This window comes from Oryzias latipes, chromosome 12, assembly GCF_002234675.1.
Source record: "Oryzias latipes chromosome 12, ASM223467v1".
Lineage (NCBI taxonomy): Eukaryota > Metazoa > Chordata > Actinopteri > Beloniformes > Adrianichthyidae > Oryzias > Oryzias latipes.
Window position 1 is genome coordinate 27,561,683 of NC_019870.2, and position 27,382 is coordinate 27,589,064.

The 27,382-nt window shown below is 48.8% G+C and overlaps 1 protein-coding gene across 1 annotated transcript; it reads left to right on the plus strand.

Moving 5' to 3' along the window:
• The first annotated feature begins 3,106 nt into the window (after positions 1–3,106).
• On the plus strand, positions 3,107–23,367 carry chd1 (chromodomain helicase DNA binding protein 1). Its single transcript, XM_011482094.3, has 36 exons — positions 3,107–3,483; positions 4,458–4,558; positions 5,084–5,285; positions 6,256–6,366; positions 6,746–6,939; positions 7,580–7,854; positions 7,932–8,157; positions 8,724–8,824; positions 8,901–9,079; positions 9,426–9,550; positions 9,616–9,832; positions 9,910–9,999; positions 10,082–10,272; positions 10,479–10,667; positions 11,536–11,695; positions 11,883–12,035; positions 12,105–12,176; positions 12,253–12,402; positions 13,936–14,084; positions 15,737–15,833; positions 16,175–16,270; positions 16,345–16,521; positions 16,600–16,760; positions 16,834–16,875; positions 16,946–17,079; positions 17,274–17,412; positions 17,559–17,709; positions 18,940–19,062; positions 19,143–19,289; positions 19,361–19,594; positions 19,666–19,794; positions 20,664–20,842; positions 20,930–21,029; positions 21,106–21,157; positions 21,231–21,471; positions 22,208–23,367. The coding sequence occupies exons 2-36, from the start codon at positions 4,506–4,508 to the stop codon at positions 22,470–22,472; spliced, it is 5,304 nt and encodes a 1,767-aa protein (XP_011480396.1). The 5' UTR covers positions 3,107–3,483; positions 4,458–4,505; the 3' UTR covers positions 22,473–23,367.
• The last annotated feature ends 4,015 nt before the right edge of the window (positions 23,368–27,382 follow it).

Below are 27,382 nucleotides of genomic sequence, written 5' to 3' on the forward strand. Positions count from 1 at the left end.
TCTCTTCAAAAGCCATATTTGATTAAATAGATTATTTTAAAGGAAATTTCAAAAATAATAATGATATTCAACAAGGCAGATCTTTTTCCATAAAACTAATGCCAAGGCAGGTTGTCAGCTTTTCTCCAAGCCTTCTCTATCAGTCCAAATACTTGAGGTACTTGACACAGATCAGAACCATTGGTTGTTTTGAAACGAGTCCAGAACACTCTTCGTTAGCTGAAGTGTTTTGAATCATGCTCCAGAGCTGCATTTGGAAACATCTGTCCTGACGTCTCCTTTTTCATGGCTATCTGTAGCCGACACAGACGACGACACGCCTGGATGTTTCAGAAGCTGGCAGGGCTGTCGTGGTTGGAAGAGAAGACTGTTTTTCTTCAGTCTGCAGTGCAGTTCAATAATCTGAAAGGTGAAACCAACAGCTTCGTCGTCAGCGTCTTCATCCTCTTTCATGAATATCAAACCCGAGCAGCTTCCATTTCAAGGTTCTGTTGTTTAACAGGATTCAGAGGGTCTTCCAAAGATAAAAATGAAATGTAGAGGAGCTTTGAGAGGCTGAAAAAGGCGTCAGGACTTGATCACAATGACCTATGGCTGTTTTTATGTTCACTTCTCATAGAGGCCAGCAGCACGAAAAGTGTCACAGAAAATATCATCAAAGTTTATACAACTTGTGTCTGATTTTCTTTCCAGATAGAAATTTATCGATTCTTTTCTGTTGGTTTTTCAAGCTCTAGTCCAACCTTCTTCTTTTATTTTTACTTTGTTCATTTTTTTGTTGGATTCTTCCTTTGTCTCATTCAAAAGCTCAGTCAATCCATTAATAACTTTATTAACAATAAGTAACATTTTGAAACAGCTTTCGAGAATTTTTTTACCATCATTTTGTCTGCGTATCCAATGTTTAAACGTAACGCAACAAGTAGGAAAATCCAGTGCTTTCATTTGCCTGTCCCAAGTCTGGCTAAATGCACAGACAAATGCAACAATGTGAGAAAAATCAAAATTGCCAATCACTAACAGAACTTCCATCACCAATTGTGGCAGCTGTGGTGCAGCGGTCGACCCCTAATTGGGAGTTGGAGGTTTAATAACTGCCTATCCCGCCCACATGTGGAAGTGGATGGTCCCGCAGGAGATGAGCCGCCATCAGTGTGAGAATGGGTGAATGGGACTGAAAAAGCGCCTTGGGCCTTGGAGGAAGGTAGAAAAGGGCTACACAAGCATACAGCATTTACCAATCGGTCCTGCTCCAGATGAACTGCTCCCAGTGCTGGTGGAAACTGGATTACTTTGGGGGGAAGAAGGAGAAGCAAAGATCATAAAGAATGAACCCATCAGCTCATTGTAGATGTTCTGGAGATAAATGCAGGGAAGCACATTAAACACATTGTATTGGACCCATTCAGAGGAGGACCAGTGATGACCAAAGAGGAGGTTGATGGATGTAGAGTAGGAGGACATGAAGATGGTTAATGTTCTAATCGGCTTTTGTGGTTTCAAATTTCTGTTTGCCAAATACTTTGGAATAAAAGTAGTCTTGGATAAAAATTCAGAAGATATGCAATCAATTTTGCATTTTGTTTACATACATCTTCTTATTCAGAGCCCTGTCGTGAGAGGAGCAACCTCAGGAAAGAGTCCCAGACCTCCCTCTCCACAGAAAATTCTTCCAACCATGTCAGGGGAACCCCAAGCCCCTACCGAGGCAATCAAGAGTCCTAGTCCCTCCAGCCTATCTTGCCTCTTCCCCAGGAGAACATGCCCAGAAGATCTGCCAGGGAGGCATCCAGGCAGCATTCAAAAGAAGTGCAACCCAACTGATCCCTGACGATGTAGAGGAGCAGTGGCTCTACACCAAACCTTCCAGGTGATGAAGTTCCTTCCCCTATTCTCGTGAAGCTATACCAAACCGCCCTGTGAGGGAAACTCATTTCAGTCGCTTGTATCCAAGATCTTATTCTTTTGGTCGTGACCCAGAGCTCATGACCACAGGTGAGGGTGGGAACAAAGACAGGCCTCCTGATTGGTCCGAGACCACCTCCCAGAGAACCTTACAGTGACACGAGGATTGAACACGTGAGCTCCCATGAAGCCTCAAGCACTCTGTGCAAAGTGTGGATCTGATCTGCAGTTCCATCATCGGAGCAAAAACTGCACTGTTCCCAATCCTGAGGATCTACTAATGGGTAAGTTATTCTCTTCAGCTCTCTGGAGAGGTCTCACCAGGCAGGCTGAGTTGTGTGACTCCTGCGGTTGGAGCAATCCCTCCAGTCCACCTTGTTGAACATTGTTATGTAAAGCTTTAAATTTGAAAAATTATGGAAATATGATTGAAGAAATTTCTCACAGAAACTTTCATTTTTGGGAAATCATTATAGCAAACTCTAATTTGGGAATATTATTGTGGAAACCTGTTTTTGGGAATGTAATTAGGAAATAGTATTTGGGAATATTCTCATAGAAATGTAAAAGTATTTTTGTAGGTTCTTTATATAAACATAATGATACTTTCTTGTAATATTTGTCATTTGGAACTTTGAGTGCTGCCATTTAGGAATGTCATTGGTAAAAATAGACCGGGAATGACATGGAAATCTGTAACAATATTGTTAAATAGATATTAAATTTGAAATTAATATTATGGCAGCCAACTATTTGGCAATATTGCTATATAAAATCGAGTGTTTTGGAATGCCAATATGGATACTTTAATTTTGGGAATGTTTTTATGGAAATTTGTCATTTGGAAATATTAGTAAGGAAAACCCTTTGGAAATATTGCTTTGAAAATCTGTGGAACAATCTCTACAATCTTAATTTGGGAAAATCATAACTGAATTATTTATTTTGGGATATTTGTTTTTTTAGATCTGGAAACCTGTAGTTTTTTTTGTGTGTTTTATTTTCAGGAGAAGACGTTTCTGGACTTAAATGTGTAAAAAACAAGCATTCATGAAGACACATACAGGGTTCCCGGTGCAATTCCCCATGTTTGCGCGGGGAAAGCGCGTGCTCCCTGGCCCACGTGCGCCCATGGTCGCGCGGGGTTCTCGTGAGAACAGCTGTTTGAGTTCGGTTCAGGCGTGCGGACCGTGACGTCACGGACGGGGTTTCCTGGTGAGAAACGTTACGGCGTCATGGCGGAGGCCGGCTGCTGGAAGTCTCTGACTTAAAAGCCCAGCTCCCTGGACCCCGCTGACCCACGGATACCGAACGTGCTGCCGGATCGCGCGGTTGAGAGGAACTATTCGATCCCCGCGCGCTCAGGAAGCCTCCAATCCTCAGATTCGGCCCGGTTTGGCGGATTGGGGCTGCTCCCCCTGACCGGGAGCTACAGCTAACCTAGCAGGAGTGCGTTAGCTGTCCGGAGCCGCCAGCTCGGCGGCTTAACGGTGGAACGAAAACACGGCCCCGGGCTCTAAAGGTGGACTTGGACAGCTACTTTCACCGTGACTCCCTGGGAGAACAAGGAAAGGCCAGGTGAGCTCCGGCGTGCAGGTTCGCTCGGAGACAGACAGGCGAAAAAACGAGCAGCTAGCTCTGCGTGTTGATGTGGTAAAAACCCGCGAGAAGAGCGAGGCGGATGAAAACAAGATGGAAGGGAGCGAACTTCGTTCGGCTAATTTGCCTTTCATAATCACCGCAAACGGAACACCGGACTGCCGGGTTCCGCATTTACTTCACACGTTTGAATAAACATTTACATTCGGCGGCTAAAGGCCGCCCAAAAGCCCCGCTCTGGGAGCTTTTGTTCCGCGGAGCGGCGACGGCTCGCGGCTGCTGCTAGCTGTTGGTCTCGTGCTCCGCGCGGAGTTTAGCGGCGCAGTGACAACACGCACCGCCGCGCTCAGGAGTCCCTTCAGCCCAGTTTCTCCCGCTGTGAGGCGGCATGTTAGCCCTGCTGTGGTCCGGGGCTTTCTCTCCGTGCGGTCCGCCGCTTTCATTGTCTTTCTCCGGTTCAGACGGTCCGTAAAAGCGACGCTCCTCCCGGAGCCTGAACTCAGGGGTGTCCGGGAACGGTTACTCTGTACCCGTCATTCAGCTGGAAGGGTCGCTGTTCGGCTGTCTGCGACCCCAGGCAGAGCTTCATGATGTGGTGGCGTTAACTCAGCAGCTGCGGGGTTCCTGATGCGGGAGAAACACGCGTTTGTTTCTGCGTGTGGGTGTTTGGTGGTCGCGAGGTGTTGGGTGGATGTGACAGGTGCGGTGCAGGCCCCCTATAGGCCGCTGCGGGGGGGGGGGGGGGGGGGGCTCGTCCCGGATGCCCAGCATCCTCCGGCCGCCTGTTGTTACCCCTGATTGGGGACTTCTTCTCCGATGCTGCGAGGACGCGCAGCCAAGGGTTTGATTCCCTGTGGTCATCCCCAGATGTGGGTGTGCTGCAGATGCACCTGTGCGGTTGAGGGTTTCACCTTCAGCTTGTGTGACCTCACAGTGAACCATGTTGTCCACAGGTCCTCCAGGTGGAACATCTCACTGCTGCTTGGACCCGGATCTTCGCCATGGCTGGACGCAGTGAGGATGAAAGTGTCAGCAACAGCAGTGGGGGGTCCAGGTAAGCTTCAGTGTGATAGCAGGTGTGGATGGAGGTGAGGGGGTCCCTCACACAGCAGGCTGTAGGACAGCTGCAGGGGAGACACTTTTCAGGAAAAAGAGGGATGATCAAAACAAATATCCCACTCAGACCCAACTATGTTGCTAAAACATTTCTAGTTCATTGTGTGTAAATATATGTGATTCCCAAATCAAAGAAAAGTAAACACGAATACTATGTAGAGTTTTGTATTTTCTGCTGTGATGTGTAACTGTGGAAAACTGTTCAAATCCATACATTTCTGTTTTGTTTTAGACTCTTTTTAGAGATGTTAGATTATCAAATGAAATCAACTTCCTCCATTATTTAAGAAGAGAAAGTGTTGTCATTTACTGCTGGATCTGGTTTTCATTAGTTCCCTCTCTGAGAAAGTGTGTGTCCTCCTTTTTTTTTATCCTCTGCCATCTTCACACCCGGCTTTCCTTCAACCTTTTGAGTCTGTGGATTAGTAACTACATTCTGCGTCTGTCTGTTGGAACGCTCCAGTAACTCGGACGATGATTCCGGTTCTCGGTCCGGCTCGGCCTCCGGTTCTGGTTCCAGTTCCAGCTCCTCCAGCAGCAGCAGCCAATCAGACAGCAGCGACTCGGGAAGCGGCTCTGATTCTGACAGTCAGTCGGACTCTGAAACCGGGGTGTCCAATGAGAAGACAGAACCGCAGAACAAGTCAAACATTGATGGAGCAGAGGTGAATGAGTGCTCTCTTCCTCCGGACCATTTTAGCCTTTCCGGTTCTGTTCTCTGAGGTTTTTCTTTGCGTGCGTTTATTTTTTTTCTTGAGTGAAATTCCCCTGAACCCACCCCAACCTATCACAAATTGAACAAGCTTTGTTGGGCCAAACATGTAAATATCTGACATCGTCTTGAGTGGTGCTTCAGCCGCTCCGTACACTGACAGCCGCTGACTTATCCTAACGCCACAGAGCGTAGTTCTCAAGTCAAGCAGAGGTTTACAGGCATCACGTCGAAATCTCCATATGACTTTTCTGTAGGTTTCGTTTTCCCGATGTCAAGTTAAGTTTTGTCCAAACTGACTCAGGTTTCTAGATGTTTTAAAGATTTTTTTTTTTTTAATTTGCCGTAAGTCGTGGTTTTCCTGTTGAGATGTTTTTTATTATCACTAATGTTTAAAGTGTTTTTCCTCTGTACATTCTCTAGACCAAGGGTAGGCAAACTACGGCCCAGATTTAGTCTGACCCCACGGCCGCCAAACTGGAATTAAATAATGTGATCACCTTTGTCAGTGTTTTATTATTTGTGTCTCCCCATAGATGATGCACTACAAATAAATTGATATTTGTTTAGGTGCAGAAAGTTATCCTGCATTCATGTGGTGTTGAAAGATTTATTGTTTTTCTAACAAAAGTCATTATTCCCATCATTCCAACACCACATGAACGCAGCATTTCTCTACGTTTGTGTTTTCCCTGAGGGACATTAAGCACTAAATGAGAACAAATTCACTGTTTTAAAATAAAAAATCCCAAATTTTCTGTTTAAAAAATTGCAACCCTTGGGGGCCCACGAGTCAAAAAGTTTGCTGCCGCCCCCCCTCGATCTGGGCGAAGATGAGATGGTTCTAAAGTCATTTTCCCTGCAGGTCTTGTTACCTGTTAACTAGTTTGCAGGCTGGGTGTCTAACTTTCCTGTCTCTGCAGTTCTGGAAGTCCAACCCGAGCATCCTGGCGGTGCAGAGATCTGCGATGCTCCGGAAGCAGCAGCAGCAGCAACAGCAGCGACGAGCCTCCTCCAACAGCGGGTCTGATGAGGTTTGTTTCCTCAAGTTCTCTCAATTCGACAGAAATCTGCCCCTTTTTTCAAGACCCAAAATGCTTGACGGTTCCAGTTCAACCGTGGAAGGCGCTGACCCGGTTGGGTGGAACAAAGTGTTATCAAAGCCTGTCAGTGTGCACAGTTTTTGGAAGGTTTAGGTAATGCTAAATATTTACAGTTTGAGACCTGCCACCGCTGGTCGTCACCTGAATTCAGCGAGTTTCCCAGCACGCCAATTCTGACATCATCACTTCAATTTGTTATTGGAGGGAAACTAAGTAATTTCTCTATGAAGGCGAGGCAAATGCCTAAAGTATCTCCACCCACATACTCTCCTGCATGGCAGCATGTCGCTGACTGGTCTGTGTTCTCCAGGACTCTTCCAGCAGTGACAACTCCTCATCCAGCAGCTCCAGAAGGAGAAGACATTCTGGCTCCTCGGATTCTGGATCAGGCTCGGGATCAGGAAGTGATTCTGGATCAGATTCCTCAGCAGAAGACAACAGTAATGAAACCACGTCGGACTATGAGCCCAGTCATGCGTTCAAAGGCAGAAAACCTCCCAACAAGTGAGTAGACTGATGCCTTCAAGGTCTGCAGGGATTCTTAGCGACCCACTCGGATGAAAAGCGTATTTTTAACATGTTCTTGTGGCATTTTTCTGATGATGGACTCGGTTTGCATTTTTGAATGTTTTCTACCCAAATCATTGTGAATCAGGAGCAGACGAAAAAATGCAGTTTGAAAATACGCTGGGTGGGCCACAAGGTTCCTGTTCTGAGCCCTCAGCAGTGCTCAAGGGGAAGGGGGGCGGGGTTGCACCGCACCAACGACTCCCCCCTCAACTAACCAACTCCTGCCGCTCTGCTGAAACTATGTCCTAGAAAACGACACAGGTTTATTGATTTTGGGCTAAAAACGGAACAATCACAATTAAAAGAGCACTGGAAACGATTTGGAAATGGATCCGAAGATGATCGGAGTGGATCTTTAACGTGGAATGAGACTCGACTCATGGAAGACTTGTGCTCTATGCATGTGTCTTCTGTGAGAGACGGCGGGTCTCCTAACTCGTAACTAGAGGGAAATCCTTGAGAAGATGTTTACCTCCATGAGAAAATGAACAGGTTACATCCAGAATGGGAGCTTTAGTGTTGGCGCTCCGTAATTCACCGTTGTCCTACACCTTTTCACCTCCTCCAACAACAGGGTGAATTCGCGGAACGGAAAGAAAAGCGCCGTCCAGAGAAAGAAGGTCCAGAAGCGCTCGTCCTCTGACGACGAGCAAGACGACTACATCAAGGCGGCGTCCGCGGGCCCCCGGCGGCAGGCCACTGTCAACGTCAGCTACAAGGAGGACGAGGAGCTGAAGACGGACTCTGACGATTTGTTGGAAGTTCTGGGTGAAGATGTACCTCAGCTGGAGGAGGAAGAGTTTGAAACCATCGAGCGAGTGATGGACAGCAGGATAGGGAGAAAGAGAGGTGAGGAAAGCAGTCTCCACGTTACAGCTGGATGGTCTGAACCCCTGAACAGCCTTTTTCTCTATTTTCCTCACCAGCTACGGGCAGCGTCACCACGGTGTACGCCGTGGAAGCAGACGGCGACCCCAACGCTAACTTCAACCCCAACAAAGAGGCCGGTGATGTCCAGTATCTGATCAAGTGGAAGAACTGGGCTCACATCCACAACACGTGGGAGACGGAGGAGACGCTGAAGCAGCAGAACGTCAGAGGCATGAAGAAGCTGGACAACTTCAAAAAGAAGGAGCAGGAGCAAAAGAAATGGTAAGATGCTTGGAGCTTCGGTCAGGATCTGTCTGCAGCCTGAAGACGCAGGACTTTTGTTCTCGGGCGCTTCGGGAGGAGCTGCTTCAACCATCAGGCGGAATTTACATGTTTTTCTGATTCATTTGAATCCTTAAGATTTTTCCTGATGATGGTCTCACGGGGATCATGTCACCCAACCTGCCAACAATGGCCATGCTGTGGGTGTGGCAGAAACGTCTTCATTATTACTCCCAGATGGAGAAAATAAAAGAAAAAAACAAACAAACCAAGGAGCCTCCAGGTTCAGTTCAGCAGGAATGTGGAAAAATGAAAACTTGGACTTGGATTTTCAAAAACAAAACGCCTCGACTGCTAAGATAAAAGATGGTTTTAGTTTTCTGACGTCATGGTGTCATTTCCATTAACAACCCAGAAATGACAGCAGTGATGTGGGAAGAGAGAAGCAGCAGCTGCTCACATCTGTCGTGAACCTCTTGCTGGTTTTTCTGACCTTAAAGCCCTCAGGTGTTCTGCTTTGGTGAGGCGTGGTTGGTCCTCCACTCACTTCGCATGTCTCTCCTCAGGCTGAAGATGGCTTCACCAGAAGATGTGGAGTATTTCAACTGTCAGGAGGAGCTGATAGACGACCTGCACTCTCAGTACCAGCTGGTGGAACGAATCATCGGTACTGTACGGCTGCATCGCTGGTGGATGATGTTGGAGCTGTGTAAGCCAGCAGGCCTTTTCACTCCTTTCTGCAGGACATTCAAACCAGAAGTCTGCAGCTGGTTACCCGGATTACCTGTGCAAATGGCAGGGCCTGCCGTACTCGGAGTGCAGCTGGGAGGACGGCGCCCTGATTGGGAAGAAGTTTCAGAAACGTATCGACGACTACATGTGCAGAAACCAGTCCAAGACCATTCCCTCCAGAGACTGCAAGGTAACAGACGAGGGAAGCAAAAGCTGCAGATGCAGCCAAGAGTTCAGCTGCTTCCTGATGACAACATGGTTTCTCTTTATTACAGATTTGTTTTGCTGCAGTTGGTCGACTAATCTGTTTTGGGTTTAGGTCATAGATTTGCACAATCCTTTGAGATCAGATCTAGTTGTTTGTTTTTTTATGCTGCCCAGAAGATGTAAGCCCAGAACGCCACTTGCGGGGTTAAAGAGGTTAAACCTGCTCACCCTGAATTAGTCTGGTCCCTTCCCCATGAGCAGATGTGTGTCTTTGCTGTCCTGTTTGTCTGTGCTCTTCATCTCATCTCTAACGTTTTGTGTTGGTCAAGGTTCTGAAGCAGAGGCCCAGGTTTGTGCCAATGAAGAGGCAGCCATCTTACATCGGGGGGGACGGTCTGGAGCTCAGAGACTACCAGCTGGACAGTTTAAACTGGATGGCTCACTCATGGAGCAAGTAAGTACCTTCGTCTCGCTGTGGGGTCCAGAGACACCGGCCAGCCACTGACCCTGTCCTGTCAGGGGGAACAGCTGCATCCTGGCAGACGAGATGGGTTTGGGGAAGACCATCCAGACAATCAGCTTCCTCAACTACCTGTTCCACGAGCACCAGCTCTACGGACCCTTCCTGCTGGTGGTGCCGCTCTCCACCGTCACGTCCTGGCAGAGGGAGATCCAGCTGTGGGCGCCGCAGATGAACGTCGTCGTCTACCTCGGAGACATCAGCAGCAGGAACATGGTAATGCTGCTTCCAGCAGCCCTGCTCCTTTACCTGCAGCCGCTTTCCTTCACCCACACCTGTCTGTGCCCGAGCAGATCCGAACGCACGAGTGGATCCACCTCCACAGCAGGAGGCTCAAGTTCAACATCCTCCTCACGACCTATGAGATCCTCCTCAAGGACAAGGTGAGCCGCTCCTCCTCTGCTCCTGTTGAGCTTTTGCAGAGCAGCTGACTCCGCCCCCTAACACGTGTGTGTGTGTCTGCAGACATTTCTGGGCAACGTTAACTGGGCCTTTATCGGCGTAGACGAGGCGCACCGGCTGAAGAACGACGACTCGCTTCTGTACAAGACAATGATCGACTTCAAGTCCAACCACCGGCTTCTGATCACCGGGACGCCGCTGCAGAACTCCTTGAAGGAGCTGTGGTCCTTGCTGCACTTCATCATGCCAGACAAGTAAGTGGCCCCCGCCTGCGGTGACTGTCGCACGGAAAAATCTCCTTCTTGTTGAGTGAACCCAAAGTGATTTTAATGCTGGCGAACTCCTGTGGATCAGAAAGGGGTCTGTGTTAAGTCAGGCCTCCCAACGTCTCACACAGAAGAGATCCTCCAGCGTCAGGTACGTCTCGTGTGGATGACCTGCGCCGTGTCTTTCCCCGCAGGTTTCACTCCTGGGAGCATTTTGAGGCCGACCACGGGAAGGGCAGGGACTCCGGCTACACCAGCCTTCACAAAGAGCTGGAGCCCTTCCTGCTGCGCCGCGTCAAGAAGGACGTGGAGAAGTCCCTGCCAGCAAAGGTGGAGCAGATCCTCCGAGTGGAGATGACTGCCGTCCAGAAACAGTATTACAAGTAAGAGCAGCCCCGTCAGATGAAGGAGAAGGAGACGTGCCCTTCTTTGTGTTCTTCATTGAAAGAGTCTTCTGCTGCTCTGGAAGCTGCATGTGATCAGGATGTTCAGACGGTGGAGACTTTCTGCTGATCCAGAAGACCCACTTCAATAGAAATGGGGTTTGACGTGTTCTTGTGGCATTTTTCTCATGATGGAGGACATGTATAGAAGGAAGATTTAGACAGAAATGGCATTTCTGGGAAATTCTCAATCTCAGATTGTTGTGAATCCGGAGCAGACAAAAAAAGGTTGTGTTTGTGACGTAGAAAATATCTGCTGGACACGTCACAGGCTCTGAGCTCTCACCAACGCATGTTAGGCTGAGGGTGTGAGGGGCTGTGAGCCAGTGGGAAAGCACTGAAATGGTGAACTCTTTAATGGTTGATGGGAGGTGGGGGTGGGGTTGCCCCAACGGTCTCACCCACAGCTCACAGGTGAATTTCTAATGAACTCCTGCTGCTCTGCAGAAACTATGTCCCACAAAAAACCACATTTTTCTTCATTTCAGCCTAAAAAGAGTATAATCCTGACTAAAAGACCACTGGGACCGCTTTTACAACAGATCAAAAGGGAGTGGGACTGTTGCCATGGTAGCTCCAGCCAGGGTCAATGTCTGAGTGCACACTTCCTGCTTCTGTGACATCATCATTGTGTTCTTTGGTGCTGCAACTTTAAAAACTTTAAATGCGGCGCACGTTTCCATCGTTTGTCAGAAGCCCCTGTAGAAGACCCCATCTGCCCCTCGCTGTGTGGATCATGCAGCCATTCTTAGCAGAGCTCCTTGTGGTCCAGACCTTGGTATTAATCCTTACCTGCAATTGTCACCAGATGGATCCTGACCAGGAACTACAAGGCTCTGAGCAAAGGCACCAAAGGCAGCACGTCGGGCTTCCTGAACGTCATGATGGAGCTGAAGAAGTGCTGCAACCACTGCTACCTCATCAAGCCTCCAGATGACGAGTTCCTGAGCAAGGTGGAGGCTTTACAGGTAAGCGCTGATCATGGCAGTTTTCTCACAGCTTCACTCAGCGCTCCTCTGAAGATGTCTCAATCAGAGCGGAGCGGCAGAACCTCGTCACACACTCGCCGTGTCTGTCCAGGATTCTCGCCTTGGACTCACAATCACACCAGCTTTTTGGACATTGATGGTTCTGAAAGTTCTGCTCCTCTTGCAGCTCCTGATCCGCAGTAGTGGGAAGTTGGTTCTTCTGGACAAGTTGCTGGTGCGCCTGAAGGAGAGAGGCCACCGAGTCCTGATCTTCTCCCAGATGGTTCGGATGCTCGACATCCTGGCTGATTACCTGCGGAGTCGGCAGTTCCTCTTCCAGGTGAGGACCGCTCCTTAGCAGAACGCCACCTCTGCGGTTCTGGGTCTGACGCTGCTTTCACTCTTGCAGAGGTTAGACGGCTCCATCAAAGGGGAAATGCGGAAGCAGGCGCTGGACCACTTTAATGCAGAGGGATCAGAGGTACTGAAGGGTTCTGAAGGATTCTGCTGTCTAAAATGTAATGTAAATAATAAATAAGCACTTTCTGCTTGTCTAGGACTTCTGCTTCCTGTTATCCACGCGCGCCGGCGGTCTGGGAATCAATCTGGCGTCCGCTGACACGGTGGTCATCTTCGACTCAGACTGGAACCCTCAGAACGACCTGCAGGCTCAGGCCAGGGCTCACCGGATTGGCCAGAAGAGACAGGTGAGTTAGCGCCGCGTGCTGCCAGAGGTGCGAGTGCATGTGGACGGTGGCGTGCGCTGAGGTTCACGGCTGGTGAGGCACTGATGTCATCAGGTCTGCAAAAACAGAAACTCTTCAGAGCAGCTTATTCACTGGTTTACTACATTGTTTCAAATTTCATTTCAACGTTTTTGTCTCAATTACAAAACGTAGCATAGAAAATAAAAGACAAAAATTGTTATTGTTGACTTATTTAACTTCTAAAAGTCTTTGCTCTGCTCCTTCAGAAGAAACACATGGAAGTTCCTTTTCTTTTCTTCAGCTTTGACATCTCTCTGTCTGACATATTTCTGCCTTTAGACCCGTAATCCTCCGTTTAGAAAACGATGATTAGCAATGTTAAAGATGAACTGGAGAGCTGCTTTTGGCGTTATTCTTTATCCGCGGTGTCCCATTCTCCAGGATCCCCCTCTGCCTTGAGGCCGGCGTACTGCTGGCCTCACCTTCTGTATTTCTAATGCCCAAAAAAAAAGACTACATGAGTCACAAACGGGCACCGATGTAATCAGACAGTTGGCAAAAATGAAAGAAAAATGAAGCCATTAAAAGTAAAGCATCTTTTGTGACGATAGATCAAAACGGTAAAGCTGCAGCTCGGTGAGGCACGAGTGAGCGGCGCCTCCCCTGCTGCCGTCTCGTTTATTTAGACAGGTAACTCGTAAATTGGGGGGGGGCTGCTGTTAACCGCGACGCCACGCCCCCTGCAGGTTCATCACCGCGGTGATCAAAAATCCCACACCGTCGCAGCTCTAGTCACATGACTCTTCCAGTTCATCACCAAAATTCAGAGATCAAGACGCTTGTTTGAGACTTTTGCATCCGAAGGAGGTGCTGCAGGGGAGGAGGGGGCAGAGACGAAGAGCACGCCGGCTTCCTTGCCTGGCTGCTACTTTATAACTGAAGTTGGTGCTGCTGCACAGAGAAACGGCTTTAAGGCCCGTACACACCGGGACGAATATTCGCCAGCCGTTTTTCGCCAGCGTTTTTCAACACGTTTTTTGCGTTCACACCCAGGCGATTTTCGCTGACGATGAGCCGAGCGAACATGCAATTTCATTCCCTGACATTAGATGGCGCTTAATGTAAACAGAAATACTCCTGTACACAAGGTGGCGCTGCGCAACTTTACACTTCTCAAAGTCGCTTTTCAGTCAGAAGAAGAGAGCAAGTATTTACGCGCTTGTCAGAATCATACAAAGAAAACATGAATATTTCAAGCACCAGTTGATCCAATGTAGATGGTGTTTCTTTTTGCGGTTTCACAAACCCGTTTCTGTATCCGTCTGCTGTCTGAGGTTTGAGGACCGCTGGTTTTATGAGGAGAAAGCTGTGGTCCAGTCTTTTCTCATCCAGCCTGTTCCTAACTGAAACGTTCCAGTGTGTGGGTTTTCTTTTTTTTTTTAAGGTTCCCTGAGTTCTGAACACCAGTGGCCGCTCTTGGCTTAGAAGCACCTGAACCTTGGTCTGCTGAACCACTGCTCTGTGTCCCTGTAGGTGAACATCTACCGCCTCGTGACCAGAGGCTCCGTGGAGGAGGACATTATCGAGCGGGCCAAGAAGAAGATGGTTCTGGACCACCTGGTCATTCAGAGAATGGACACCACAGGAAAGACTGTCCTCAACACCGGCGCCGCCCCTTCCAGGTGAGTCTCCGCCCCCTTTGTCTAAACCCAGGGGTGTCGAACTCATTTTGGTTCGGGGGCGACATTCAACCCGTCTGATCTCAAGTGGGCCGGACCAGTAACTTCAAAGCAAAATAACCTGCGGTCAGCTTGTTATCTGTAGCTTTGCTTTGTTTTGTCATTCTTGGTTGGAAAAAAATGCCTCAATTGTAGCCTAATCACTTGTGAAACATTCATTCAGAGGGCAATAAAATGCATTTCACTTAAAAAAATGGAAATATTGTTTTCTGTTTTTTAATTTTATACAGCCTGAATATTTTACGTCAAACACTGAAGCAATCCCGATGAGAAACTCAAGAGGGGCTACGGAAAAACATGAAACACCTGCCTAGAATGTAAATGTGCCAATCAATGAAAAATTAAACTAAATTAAACTTGCAAACATTTGTGAACATGAGAATTTGGAGTTAACCTCCTTTCTCTCCTGAAACTCCACCCCACCATCAATATCAGGATTCAGATCCTTTACAGAAACACATTTACTGTCATTCAAGTGTGGAAAACACCAAGAAATGTCCAAGAATCTTTTCCTGGTTGGCTGCCTGAAGTTTTTGGCATCACCTGCCTTCTTCCTGACCTTTGATGGGCGCCATCAGTGATCAGACTGACATCACGTGACCAGTTCACTCCAACATCATCCAGCACAGTAACTAGAGAGCTGACTATGTCATCAGCTGTTGTTGTGTCCATCAACTCCAGAAACTCTGCTGTGACGTTTCTTTAACACCTCTAAAAGATATGCACAGCAGTGTTTATCTGTGATGTCGGTGCTTTCATCAATAGAAATGCAATAAATGACTGGATTCTTCATTTGGCAGAGATGATGTATCTGTAATCCTAATCCTTGACGGACTCACGTTGGCAAAGCTCGTCTGCTTTTGGAGAACAAGACTTCTGCAGCCTTCAGCATTTTTCAATAAATGGTTTGGATGTTTGCTCCAACTTGTCTGCAATCAGGTGTCTGTCACTGCTCCATCACTGACGTCACGCTGCAGTAAATGCAGACGGTTGTTCTTCAGTCCAGATAATAGTTGATAAATCGTCTCTTTTGTTAACTGCAAATGGTGAAACGTTTCTTTATGGTGAGTCTCATAGTGGTGCTGAATGTTGTTTTCTTTGAGCACTGCAACCTGTTGATGACATACCAAATATGCAGGTTTTGCATTCAGCTCCGTGAATAAATAAAACTTTATTTTTCCTGGAAAGCTCAGCACTCCACTTCCACTTTTTTTTCCTTCTTTTTGACAACATCTTTGTTATTATTGTGTCAACACTGCTCATCCTTGTAGCAGCTTAACAGCGGCGAGGCTCACAGGGGGCCAAACTGCAGAGTTGTTAGGTTTCACTTTTGGCACATGCAGAGATGCTGTTTCACCTGTTATGCTTTTTCTTTGCCGCCCCCCCCGTGGCAGAATTTCGCATTTTGGTTATTTCGTTAAAATATCATAACTCGCCACAGGAAGGAACTAGAAATGTGCTTTTCATTAAAATATCCTTATAATTTTTACTCCTCACGAGTGGGCCGGATTAAACCATCTGGCGGGCCGGATACGGCATGTTTGACACCCTAAACTGTCTGTCCATAGATTCTCCTGAAACTCTTTTCTGTGCAGTTCAGCACCGTTCAACAAGGAGGAGCTGTCCGCCATCCTGAAGTTTGGTGCAGAGGAGCTCTTCAAAGAGCCGGAGGGGGAAGAACAGGAGCCTCAGGTGTGTCAAACGGTTTGTTTCCTCATGGGGGGAGTTGGTGCTGCACCTTTCAGACCAGGTGAACCAGTTGCTGTGCACACGTGGTGGTTCTAAAGGACAGATGTTGGGAGGTCTCCTCTGATGCTCCCGTTTGGCTGGTGTGAACGCTCAGCTGGACTCTGGTGCGGTTCACGTCAGTCTGAATGCACAGAGGCAGATTTTAAAGTCTGAACGTAGCTGAAGCTGTTGGATTCTTGCTGTCTTTGATTCAAACCATGGAGTGTCTTCAGTTTTTCCGTCTGGGTTTGACACCGACTGCTGTGGGAGAAACCAACTTGTGTTCTTGTGCTTCTTTGGGACAGGAAATGGACATTGATGAGATCCTGAAGAGAGCTGAGACCCGGGAGAACGACCCGGGGCCGTCCACGGTGGGGGAGGAGCTGCTGTCCCAATTCAAGGTGAGGAGGAACTCTTTGTTCTGCCGCCAGGAAGTGAGGGACAGGTAAAAAGGTTCTGGTTTCCGCCTGAACAGGTGGCAAATTTCTCCATGATGGACGATGAGGAGATCGACATCGACTCAGAGCGAAGTCAGCGCAGCTGGGACGACATCATTCCCGAGGAGCAGCGGCGGAGGATGGAGGAGGAGGAGAGGCAGAAGGAGCTGGAAGAGATCTACATGTTGCCCCGCATGAGGAACTGTGCCAAACAGGTGAAAAACACGCCAAGACCCATCTGCTGTGGGAATTTAAGCGCGCTCTGCTGATGGCCTCCAACGCTCCGTCCACAGATCAGCTTTAACTCGGGTGAGCGCCGGCACGGACGGAGCAGGAGGTACTCCGCCTCCGACAGCGACTCCCTCTCAGACCGAAAGAGGCCAAAGAAGCGGGGTCGGCCTCGCACCATCCCGCGAGAAAACATCAAAGGTTTCAGCGACGCAGAGATCCGCAGGTGAGCACGGGAGCGCCGCGCTCTCTCTCCGGCTGCTGTGGTGAACTCCCTCTAACCTTCTTCTGCCCCACAGGTTTGTCAAGAGCTACAAAAAGTTCGGAGGGCCTTTGGAGAGGTAAGCCTGCCTAGATTTGTCTGTCTGTCTGAAGGCGGCGAGATGCTCAGCCCGCGATCTGCTTCTTCAGGCTGGACGCCATCGCTCGAGACGCAGAACTGGTCGATAAATCCGAACTCGACCTGAAACGGTTAGCAGAGACGGTCCACAACGGATGCCTGAGGACGCTGCGGGAAAACCCCTGTGGACCTGAGAAGACCTCAGGTGAGCCTGGAGGGGGGATCTGCTGCAGCTCAGGAGGTCTGCAGTCACTTGAAAGGTTTCATCAAAACCTCAGAGGTTTTGTGAGACAGCAGAGTGGGAAGGAGAACCTTTAAGAAGTCTGTTTGCAGACAGCAGCTCTGCTCTCTGAGAACACCTGGAGCCTCAGCTTCCTGACTTTGTGTTTGTGTGATCAGGGGGGAGAAGAGGGAAGGTGAAGGGCCCCACCTTCAGGATCTCTGGAGTCCAGGTCAACGCTAAGCTGGTCATTTCCCACGAGGAGGAGCTGGCTCCGCTCCACAAAGCCATTCCTGCTGATCCCGAGGAGAGAAAGAAGTAAGACTGCAGAGGCTGGGATAGAAAAGTCGGTTACACTTGTGTAATTGTCGGAGATGGAAAAGTGTGTTGTTCAGTAACATGAGGGTTCTGGAGACTGCTGCGTCAGCAGAATGCTGAGAAGATGAGTGTGTGTGTGTGTTCAGGTACGTGCTGCCCTGCCACTCGAAGGCGGCCCACTTTGACATCGAGTGGGGGAAGGAGGACGACTCCAGCCTCCTCATCGGAATCTACGAGTACGGATACGGCAGCTGGGAGATGATAAAGATGGACCCCGACCTCAACCTCACACACAAAGTGAGTGCGGAACAAGAAAGGCAGGAGCGACTGGAACGCTTCAGCTGAGGAGGAGAGCGGTCGACCCCTCACTAAAGCTGCATTCGTTCTGCCTTGGTCCAGAGCTGCTGTAGAGAAAATGAGAAACCAGGAGCAGCAAATGTAGACCGAAAAATGAAGGAACTCTGAACCGGTTTAATGGGAAACTTTGAGCAGTTTGAATCACTGGTCTCGTCCAAAACTGTTTTTCTTAACTAAACGAAACGTATTTGGATACAAATTTAAAAAGGAACTAGACGGAGCTGCTTTTCCAGAAGAACTTCTATATTTCTGAATGAAAATGAAGCTTAAAGGGTAATAATTGGAAGAAAAGAAATTCAATAAAAAACGATCAAAGTTGACCATAAATAAAGTGAAAACAGCACAAAAACAAAAAAGAGATTTTTGTGAAAAATGCACCAAGGATTCTCCACATGTTTCAATGGAGGCAGAAATCCTGGAATATCTGGAAAAGTTCAAGCATTTGAAGGGCTAAACGTCGTAGCTGGAAAAAGCTGAACATTTGAATAGTTAAATGGTTAAAAAAGCTGAAACATTGTAGAAGGAATTCAACAGGAAAAAATGGTGGAAGATACTAGAATAAAGAGAGAAACAGGAAAACAGTGGGTTGAAGGCTTTATAGCAGCGCCCCCCCCAACCTTTTTAACGCCACGGGCCGGTATGACGTCGAACAAAGTTTTCACGGACCGGTCTTTAAGATGTGGCGGACGATCATTGTAGCAACGCTACGATAAAAGGGGAACAGTGATGTGGCGAGGCGAACCCCGAGCTTTTATTTTGACATGCATAACATTGTACACAGCACAGGTGTCATCCTCCTCTCCCCTTCCCTCACTCATGGTGCTAAAAAGAAGTACTGTCTATTAAATGTAGCTTTCCTTTTTTGGAAGTCGAAGGCTCCTCTTCTGTCTCCTGGTGGGACGTTTTCCTCTTTGGCAAAGAAACTTCCCAAAGACGTTTGTTGTTTTTTTTTTTACTGGTTTTGCTAGTTCCAAGTTCGGGCAATTTTTCAAAATAAAACATCTTTCAGATTACGAAATAAATTAAAAGGTAGTCATGTAAGTTATTTGTTCTTGCGGCCCGGTACCAAATCCGGTCCGCTGCCCAGGGGTTGGGGACCGCCGTTTTCTACCATTCAACCCACAACAAATGAAAAAGAAGTGGGTCTGTAATCAGATGTTTGTTGATCAGCTGCTTCCAGATGATCCAGACAAGAAGCCTCAGGCCAAGCAGCTGCAGACCCGAGCAGACTACCTCATCAAACTACTGAGCAAGGACCTGGCCAGGAAGGAGGCGCAGAAGCAGGCGGTGACGGTACGTCTTCTTCACCTGAGAGCCGCTGCGCAGTCGACTGGCTCGTCTGCGCAGCGGCTCACTGCTGCATGTGTCTGTAGGCCAATTCACGCAAGAGGAAACCACGGAACAAGAAGAGCAAAACTCAGAAGGCAGTGAAGGCGGAGGAGGTGACTAGGAGCCCGTCCTCAGACCCCCCCTCAGAGAAGGCGTCCGATGATGAGGAGGAGGATGCAGATGAAGAGAAGGTACGGTTGGAGGAGCCGGCTTTGCTGCTGATGTGAGCCCAGCTGTTGTTGACGGGACTTTGCACCTCCAGGAGACGCCGCTGAAGAGCCGAAGGAGCCGAACTGATAAGCTGCTGATGGATGAAGAGGAGGAGGACGAGGAGGAGGAGGAGGAGGAAGAGGACCGGGACTGTTCTTCATCAGGGGAGAGAGAAAGCAGAGAGGAGATAAAGAAGGAGGAGGAAAGCTGTGAAATCAAAGACGCAAAGGAGTCGAAGGAGAAAAAAGACGGCAAAGCTGTGGAGGTGATTCACAAGCAGGAGGAGGTGAGAACATCAGAACCTCTCCGATCTGTGAGGGAGGGGGTCAAGCATCACTCGTTGTCCTGTTTCACCAGAATGACGTGAAGACGGAGCAGCGAGATCGACCTAAGAAAGCCTCCGACACCCCCGTGCACGTGACGGCTGGGGAGAACATGGCGGGCTGTGAGGAGTCTGAGGAGCTGGACCAGAGGACCTTCAGCGTGGTGAGTCAGCAGACGTCAACCTGCCTGGCTGCCTGCGTCAGCACACCTGAGGGTCTGCCTCGGGGCAGCGGGCGCGCTCCTCCTCCTTTTTTTAAGGGTTAAAGGGTTATCCGTTTGTACGGTGGTCCTTAGGCGGATCGCACTGTGCTGAGCTTTAACCTTTCTGTTTTTGTTTGTTTTGTTTCAACATTATAGTAAAATGTTTCAATATTAGAAACATTTTTTATAATTGTAAGAGGGTATTGTTGCCATTGGCAACCGAAGACATCGTAAACCGCTTTAGTGGATGTGACGTTATATTTGCGCACTGGCAGACCGATCGGGTAGTGACGAGGCGACTATTGATGACGTCATCGATTGGGAGTGAAGCGACAAATGTCTCTGCGTGGTGCGTTCACTGGGCTCAGGACAGTAGCGGAACCCAAACAGCCTCCCAGCCCAAGTCAGTCCTCGACTATTTTCAAACAAAACAAAACCGAGAAAACCCCAGAAGAACCGATCAATGTCCAACGGATCGGTTTAATCGTAATCGTGGTCGAACTCAGGCGCAGATCGAGCTGATGTAGTTTTTTCCATATCGTCATCTTCATTTGAGGAGGAGGTTGGCGGATGCAGCCGCCTGCGCAGGCATCATGCCATCTTACTCAGTGACTGAATGATGCATGAGAGGGGCAGGACGGAGGGACCGCTTTGGGTTTCTGTATTTTGTAGAATTCTTGTTAAAACGACACATGAGGGGTTTTTTGGAACTCAGCGATCACAGATCATTCTTGGAGCGTGATCTCAGGATGAATGAGGGAGCCGTTGCCGTGCATGGATGCGTCCTCTGCATCGTTCTGCCGTGCGTGACCGCCTTCTGAATGTTTCAGTGTAAGGAGAGGATGCGGCCGGTGAAGGCGGCGCTGAAGCAGCTGGACCGTCCGGAGAAGGGCCTCTCTGAGCGCGAGCAGCTGGAGCACACCCGGCAGTGCCTGATCAAGATCGGAGACCACATCACCGAGTGTCTGAAGGAGTACTCCAACCCCGAGCAGATCAAGCAGTGGAGGAAGTGAGTGTCTGCTTCTGCCTCTGCAGCCCCGACGCCCCACAGATTTGCTCAGTTTTGTCAAACTGATGTTCTAACTTTATTTTCCAGGAACTTGTGGATTTTTGTTTCCAAGTTCACAGAGTTCGATGCCAGAAAGCTGCATAAACTGTATAAGCACGCCATCAAGAAGAGGCAGGAGAGCGCGCAGGTACGCCACGCCTCAGCGCCGCACGGCCGCCGCTTCTGATCTCCATGGTGACCGTTGATGGTGCTTTTCTTTGCAGGCGGCTGAGCAGAACACTAGAACTGCAAACACCCACAGCTTCAAGCACGCAGGTACAGCCGACTCCGGTCAGACCCGCAGAACCCGCCCAGAACCCAGCGCTCACTTTGCTTTCCCTGCCAACAGACGTGGAGAGGCTGAAGGACGGCTCGCACCACGACGACAGCAGCAGGGACAGCTACAGCTCGGACAGGCACCCGCCGGCGCCACGCCACCACGACGGCAGCGGCGGCGGCAAAGAGCGACACGCCGCCGAGCCCCACAGGAAGAGCTCGCTCCCAGAGTCCAGGAAAAGGCCGTACTCCTACTACAGCAACGGCAAAGACCACCGAGACCACTACAGACCAGACAGCAGGGACAGAGACAGGTGAGCAGCCGGAGAGCCGACTCCAGTCTCTTTAAGTCACGGAGCAGCAGTTGATCAGAATTTAACCAACATTCAGTCAGAAGGGCAAACATGATGGAAGCTCCAATAACAGACTGAACTAGACAAAAGCTTCCAGCCCCGCTCTGATCTTCATTTGTTCCATTTCCAAAGCATTCCCAGTCTTCTTTCAATCATGAGGATGCAGTCTTTAGCCAAAATTTTAAAAAAAGAAGTTGTTTTCTAGGACAGTTTCTGGAGAACACCAGGAATTTATTAGGAATAGAGCAACCCCGCCGCCCTTCCTGTCGCTGACAGTCATCTGTTGACACTCTCTCCTGCTAGCTTACAGCTCCTCAAACCCCCAACCTAACAATACCGGTGCAACAAAAATGGCGACCAATATCAGATCCATCCAGTCTACAGTTCTGATCCAGATTCCAGCTCAGACCAGGAAAACAAAGACGTCCGTTTGTCTGACAGCAGACGATCAGGATGGAGCCGAGCAGGGAGCTTCTGGCTCCGCCCAGAGTATTTTCAAATTCACAAATATGATCTTTTCTCAAACGGCATTTTTTCGTCTGCTCCTGATTCACAACGATTCGAATAAATATTGAGAATTTTTTTCCTTTCTTTATAAAATTCAGAAAAATACCAGAAGAAGCCGTTAAAAGCACACTCATTATTTCTCGTGTGTGTGTGTGTGAATGTGTGCTGCCGTACATGCGTGTGTGTGCAGGTATTACAGTGACGGCAAACACAGGAAGATGGAGGACCTGCGCTCCGGCAGAGACCACCGGCTGGACCTGAAGGACGGCTCCCACTCGGACCACTACTCCTCGCAGCGCTACCACTCGGACTGGCAGGCGGAGCAGCGGGCCTCGGCGAGCGGGACCCGCTCTCCCTATGACTCCCGCTCTCCCATGGGCCACCGCTCGCCGTTCGACTACTCGTCGGACCACCGGAGCACGCCGGAGCAGATCTGGAGCAGCCGCAAGACATAGCAGGAGCTGCAAAGCGGCTCTGCCAGCGGCAGCCTTGGACTCAGAAGCACAGGAAATGCCTTACAGCGGCCGTGCGTGCGGCGGCGGCGCCGCGACCAACACAGCAGAGGCGGTACGGACGGGTTTTGTTACTCGGGTGACCTTTTCCTGACGCTTGAATCGGACTCAGACCCTGAATGCTGCCTCATCTCCAAGCGCCACACTGGATCCTGTTCTGGTCTGTCCCGGCCGCGCGTCCCGCTTGCTGTGCGTCGACTCCGTCACAAAGGTTCTGAACGGATCCAGGCTGGACTCAGGCCCAGCAGCTGAAGTACCTCATTCCCAGCATTTCCTCAGCAGCTCCTCAGTCTTTATTTAAGAGCATATTGATGTACAAAAGCTGACCGGGACGTCCTGGTCTCTGATCATGATGATGATGATGATGACGATGACGATGACGATGATGATGATGATGTAAATGTTCTTTTGTAAAATATTCAATCAGTGGATTTCTTCTCAGGCTCTTGAATTTCTGAAGACTTCTCCTCTCAACTCAGGCTTTTGTGGTTCTCCGAGTTTCCTGGTGATCGCTGTCGGAATGTAATTTAAAGGGAACGCCGGCGGTCTGTGCCGACTTTGTCACCCGTGCGGGTCAGAACCGGCCCGCTCCTCCTCAGCAGAATCAAACTAGACTTTTTACATTATTTTCATTTCTTTTTATTTTCCATGTAGGCAATAATGATGTTTCTATGCAGCCAAGTATGTGACCCGCAGACCTGAAGGAAGCGGCTGCTGTGGTTCACAACCTGTACAGACTCTATATTTCCAGATGAATTTACACTGAGAGTGCATGACTTTTTATCAGCTGTTTTCTATAGTTGTTTATCAAACATTAAAATCAGTCACTGTACTCGAGGACAGGCGCCGCCTCTTCACTCCTGCTCACAGCCGACAGAACCTCTCGGCCCGTACAGCTGGGAAAACGGAGAATCCGCCCGCTTCCTCGTTCTGGACATCTGGAAAAAACATGGATCCTCGTCGGTGATCTTTTATTTTGAAAAACCTCACTCAGTTTCTCTCTTTTGGAACAGCGGGTTTCTCTTTTGGAACAGCGGGTTTTAACCTTTGTGCTATCTTGTGGGGTCCAGACGACTGGACGTCTGCACAAGGGGTCGTCTGGACCCCACAAGATAGCACAAGGGTTAAGGCCTGATTAGATCACCAGCAGGGGGCAGCAGAGAGCAGATGTTGGTCTTCACCCTTCAGAAACAAAAGAAGTCCAAACTTCTTTCATCCCAAAAGCTAAAAAATAGAATCTAGAAAGCTGAAATTAAATATAATTCTCTCAGAGGATGATGAAGATGCACTTACTAGCTATTTGTGAGAAGGTTTTCTGGTGGAAACGGAAGGTTCCTTGTGGTACCAGTGGCTGTTCAGCTGTGCCCAGATTCTGTCAGGAAGAGCTGACAGAATTTTCATGAAAAACAAAAGTTACTAACAGTAAATGAGAAGAAACACAATTTCAATTAGTTTAATATTTATTACTCCCCAAAGTTAAGGCAATGAACCCAAAACCAAAGTGGACCATGTCACTAGCGGGTATTTCAACCGTCTGCTGCAGTGACAGCTTGTCAAGCTGACGTCTCATGCTCCTCACTAGATTCATGATGCTGTTCCCCTTTTTCATGAGTGCTTCCCGCAGTTCTGCAGGTCCCGTGGGGGTCAGATCATCCAGTCTCCACTCCAGGTTGTCCCAGGTGTGCTCTATGGGGTTCAGGTCAGGAGTCATTGCTGGCCAAACCATATGAGGCCACGCCCACTTCCTGAAGTCCAGCTGTGAGAATCCTGGCATCATGTGGCGGAGCGTTATCATCCATGAACAGACAGTTGGGGGTGTGCTGGTGGAATTGGGGGATGATGATGATTCTATGACGTCTCTGAGGTCAAACCTGCAGTGACTGGAACTTCTAAAAGAACCAGATCAGTTTGGATATGACTGGTGATGCCTGACCCGACGGTTGCACCTCCTCCACCAAAGCCAACCCAGAGGACCATGTTGACCTCGGCGTATCGCTCACCTCGCCTTCTCCAGCAACCCTGACCACCATCATTTCTATGCAAGGTGACACTCAGTGAACACCATAGAAGGTAGACCAGTGCTGCATTGTCCAGGTCACATGGTCTTATGTCCACCGTAAGCATTCAGGCCGGTTTTTTGGCATCAGTGGAGTCACCTGCAACAGTCGTCTGTCATTCCGGTCAAAGTGGTGGAGTTGGTTAACCCTTGTTCTATCCTAGGCACTTTAACATTGGGAGTGGGTCATCTAGACCCACTACACAGTGCTCTGAACCTTTTTTCTTCAATGATTTGTGATCTTCACTGGTGTCCATGGATTACATGAAATCTTTCCACCTTTATCCACCTTTGTCATGGTAGGGAGAACACGTCAATGTAAGGGTGGGGTCATCTGGACCCCACAAGAAAGCACAAGGGTTAATGTTGGTTAGTCTGGAAATCCTAGTACGCCTCACATCTGGTAAACGGGCCTGCAGCTGTGTGGTGTTTGTAAAACCATATCTGAGGTCAGAGGTCAGAGGTTCTGGTCATAGCTGCGGTCTGTCACTGGGGGGGGGGGGCTCCACTCCTGGGTCTGTCACAAACTCTGGCAGTAGTTCAGAGTCTTGATGCAAGTCTGCTGATGACACATTTCACCTGCAACATCTGACTGTCTACTACTAGCCTGAAGGGACTGTGGTCAGGTGGCGCTGCTCGTTTGTCCAGCGGCATTTTGGATGATGTCATCAACAACCAGAGCTACATTACAAAGTATTGAAGTGAACTTTTTTATTCACTGAAAAGTTATTTTTTGTACCAACGTATAAATAAAGTCTTTAAAAATCAAACCATGTGATTTTTATTAGAAATCAAATTGACTAAAAAGTCAAAAGTTCAAAGATGTCCCTTGTGACCTTCAACTTCATCATCACTCATGGCGTGGACGTCGTTTACATGCATCTTCTGAGCTCTGGCTTGAAAACAAACATGAATAAATGTTTTTGCTGCTTCAGGACACCAGAGGATCAGTGTGTTTGTGCAGGAACCACTGACACGTGCACGCCATTCACAGTTTTGTGCACAGTTTTCCAAATGTGAACCCGACTGATCCAGCTTTGGTTCAGGTTGAGTTTCTGAGTCCGTCAGCTGAACACGTGTCCGTGCATACGTGCATGTCCGTGCACGTATACCATCAGCTGGGTTTTTGGGTGCTGAGAGTGTGCACGTGCTGTGCACGGTTCAGGATCAGTGGACTCTGAAGCTGTAAAGGGATGGTTCCACCCAAACCTTCTGTTGGTTCTGTTGGCGAATCTGGAGGCCTGAACAGCTGCCGAGAGCAGTTGAAGCTCAGGCGGCCCCCACGCCCTGCGGTCACACGTCCCCCCCCCCCAAACAGAAGCCAAATTGCGCAGATGGCTGCAGTCCGGGCCTCCAGTGTTGGGAAAGCTGCCTTTCTTTACGCAACTCTGACTTGTGGTGGGATTCCCCCCGGCTCAGAGTTGGGACATCTGCCGGAAGGAGGCCAGCCACAGTGGGGATGTTTCTGTGTGTGGGGGGGCTCAGCAGCAGCAGAACAAAGCCACAGGGCGCCTGCGGGCAACCGTCGGACAGGGCCTCAACTGTCTGCTGTCAGGTTATATCCTCTGAAGCTGCAGGGCCTGGAGAACGCCTGAACATGGAGGTGTGTGGGGGGGAGGGAGGGGGGGGCCTTTTCCCCACAAACGTGTCTTGGGGCGGGGGGGGGGCTTAGGGAAAACAAATAAAAGTCACCCGAGTCCGGCTCCAGCAGCTGCAGAGGGAACTCAGAAGGTCTGCTCAGAAAACTGTCCAAAAAGCCCACATCAGCGGCCCTCCACCTCCGTGCTTTGCCATGCATTTTCCGTCACGGGGTTGCTCCACAGAAAATCAACTGGAGGTCCGTAAACTCAACCAGAATAGATTATAAATTTAAGGATTTTTATTGGATAAAAAAAATACAATAGAGTCACTTAACTCTGACGTAACCCTTGAGCTATCATAGATACTTTAATGTTGGGAGTTGGGTCATCTAGACCCACTAGACAGAGCTCTGAACCTTTTTTCTTCAATGATTTGTGATCTTCACTGGTGTCCATGGATTACATGAAATCTTTCCACCTTTATCCACCTTTGTCATGGTAGGGAGAACACCTCAATGGAAGGGTGGGGGCATCTAAAGATAGCACAAATTAAATTACTGATGCTTTGAAACCGTCCAACGTGACTCTGGGAGGCTTTTGTTTTGAAAAGAGGTCATGTGAACCTCTGTCAAGAGTCATAAACTTTTTCATATTTTATACACTCCAGCATAAACACACATACATGCACACACTCACACCCTCACAAACACATGCATTTCACAAAGAAGGTGGGATCTCGGACCATCTGTCCCCCACCCCATCCCAGGTAGGGGGTACCAGGCGGGGGTCTTGGTGTGGGGATGGATGGGCACTCTCCCACCTTCTTTTTACATTCCATCATCCACCTTAGAAGAACATAAACACTCACCTGAGCACAGGTGTTAGCTCACCTTTGCACTAATAGTTTGCGTTATTGAATGAAATATTTCACACTGCTTTAAATGCATACGTATGCATGTGTGAACATTATTTGTATTGTGTACATGTTGACGTGAACATTTTTGGAGCCAACAGGTATGATTATAACATTTGAGTGTGTGTGTGGACAGGCCCCACCCTTAGAGATTTGTATGCATTGTGCTATCTTAGATGACCCCCCCTTCCATTGACGTGTTCTCCCTACCATGACAAAGGCGGATAAAGGGGGAAAGATTTCATGTAATCCATGGACACCAGTGAAGATCACAAATCATTGAAGAAAAAAGGTTCAGAGCACT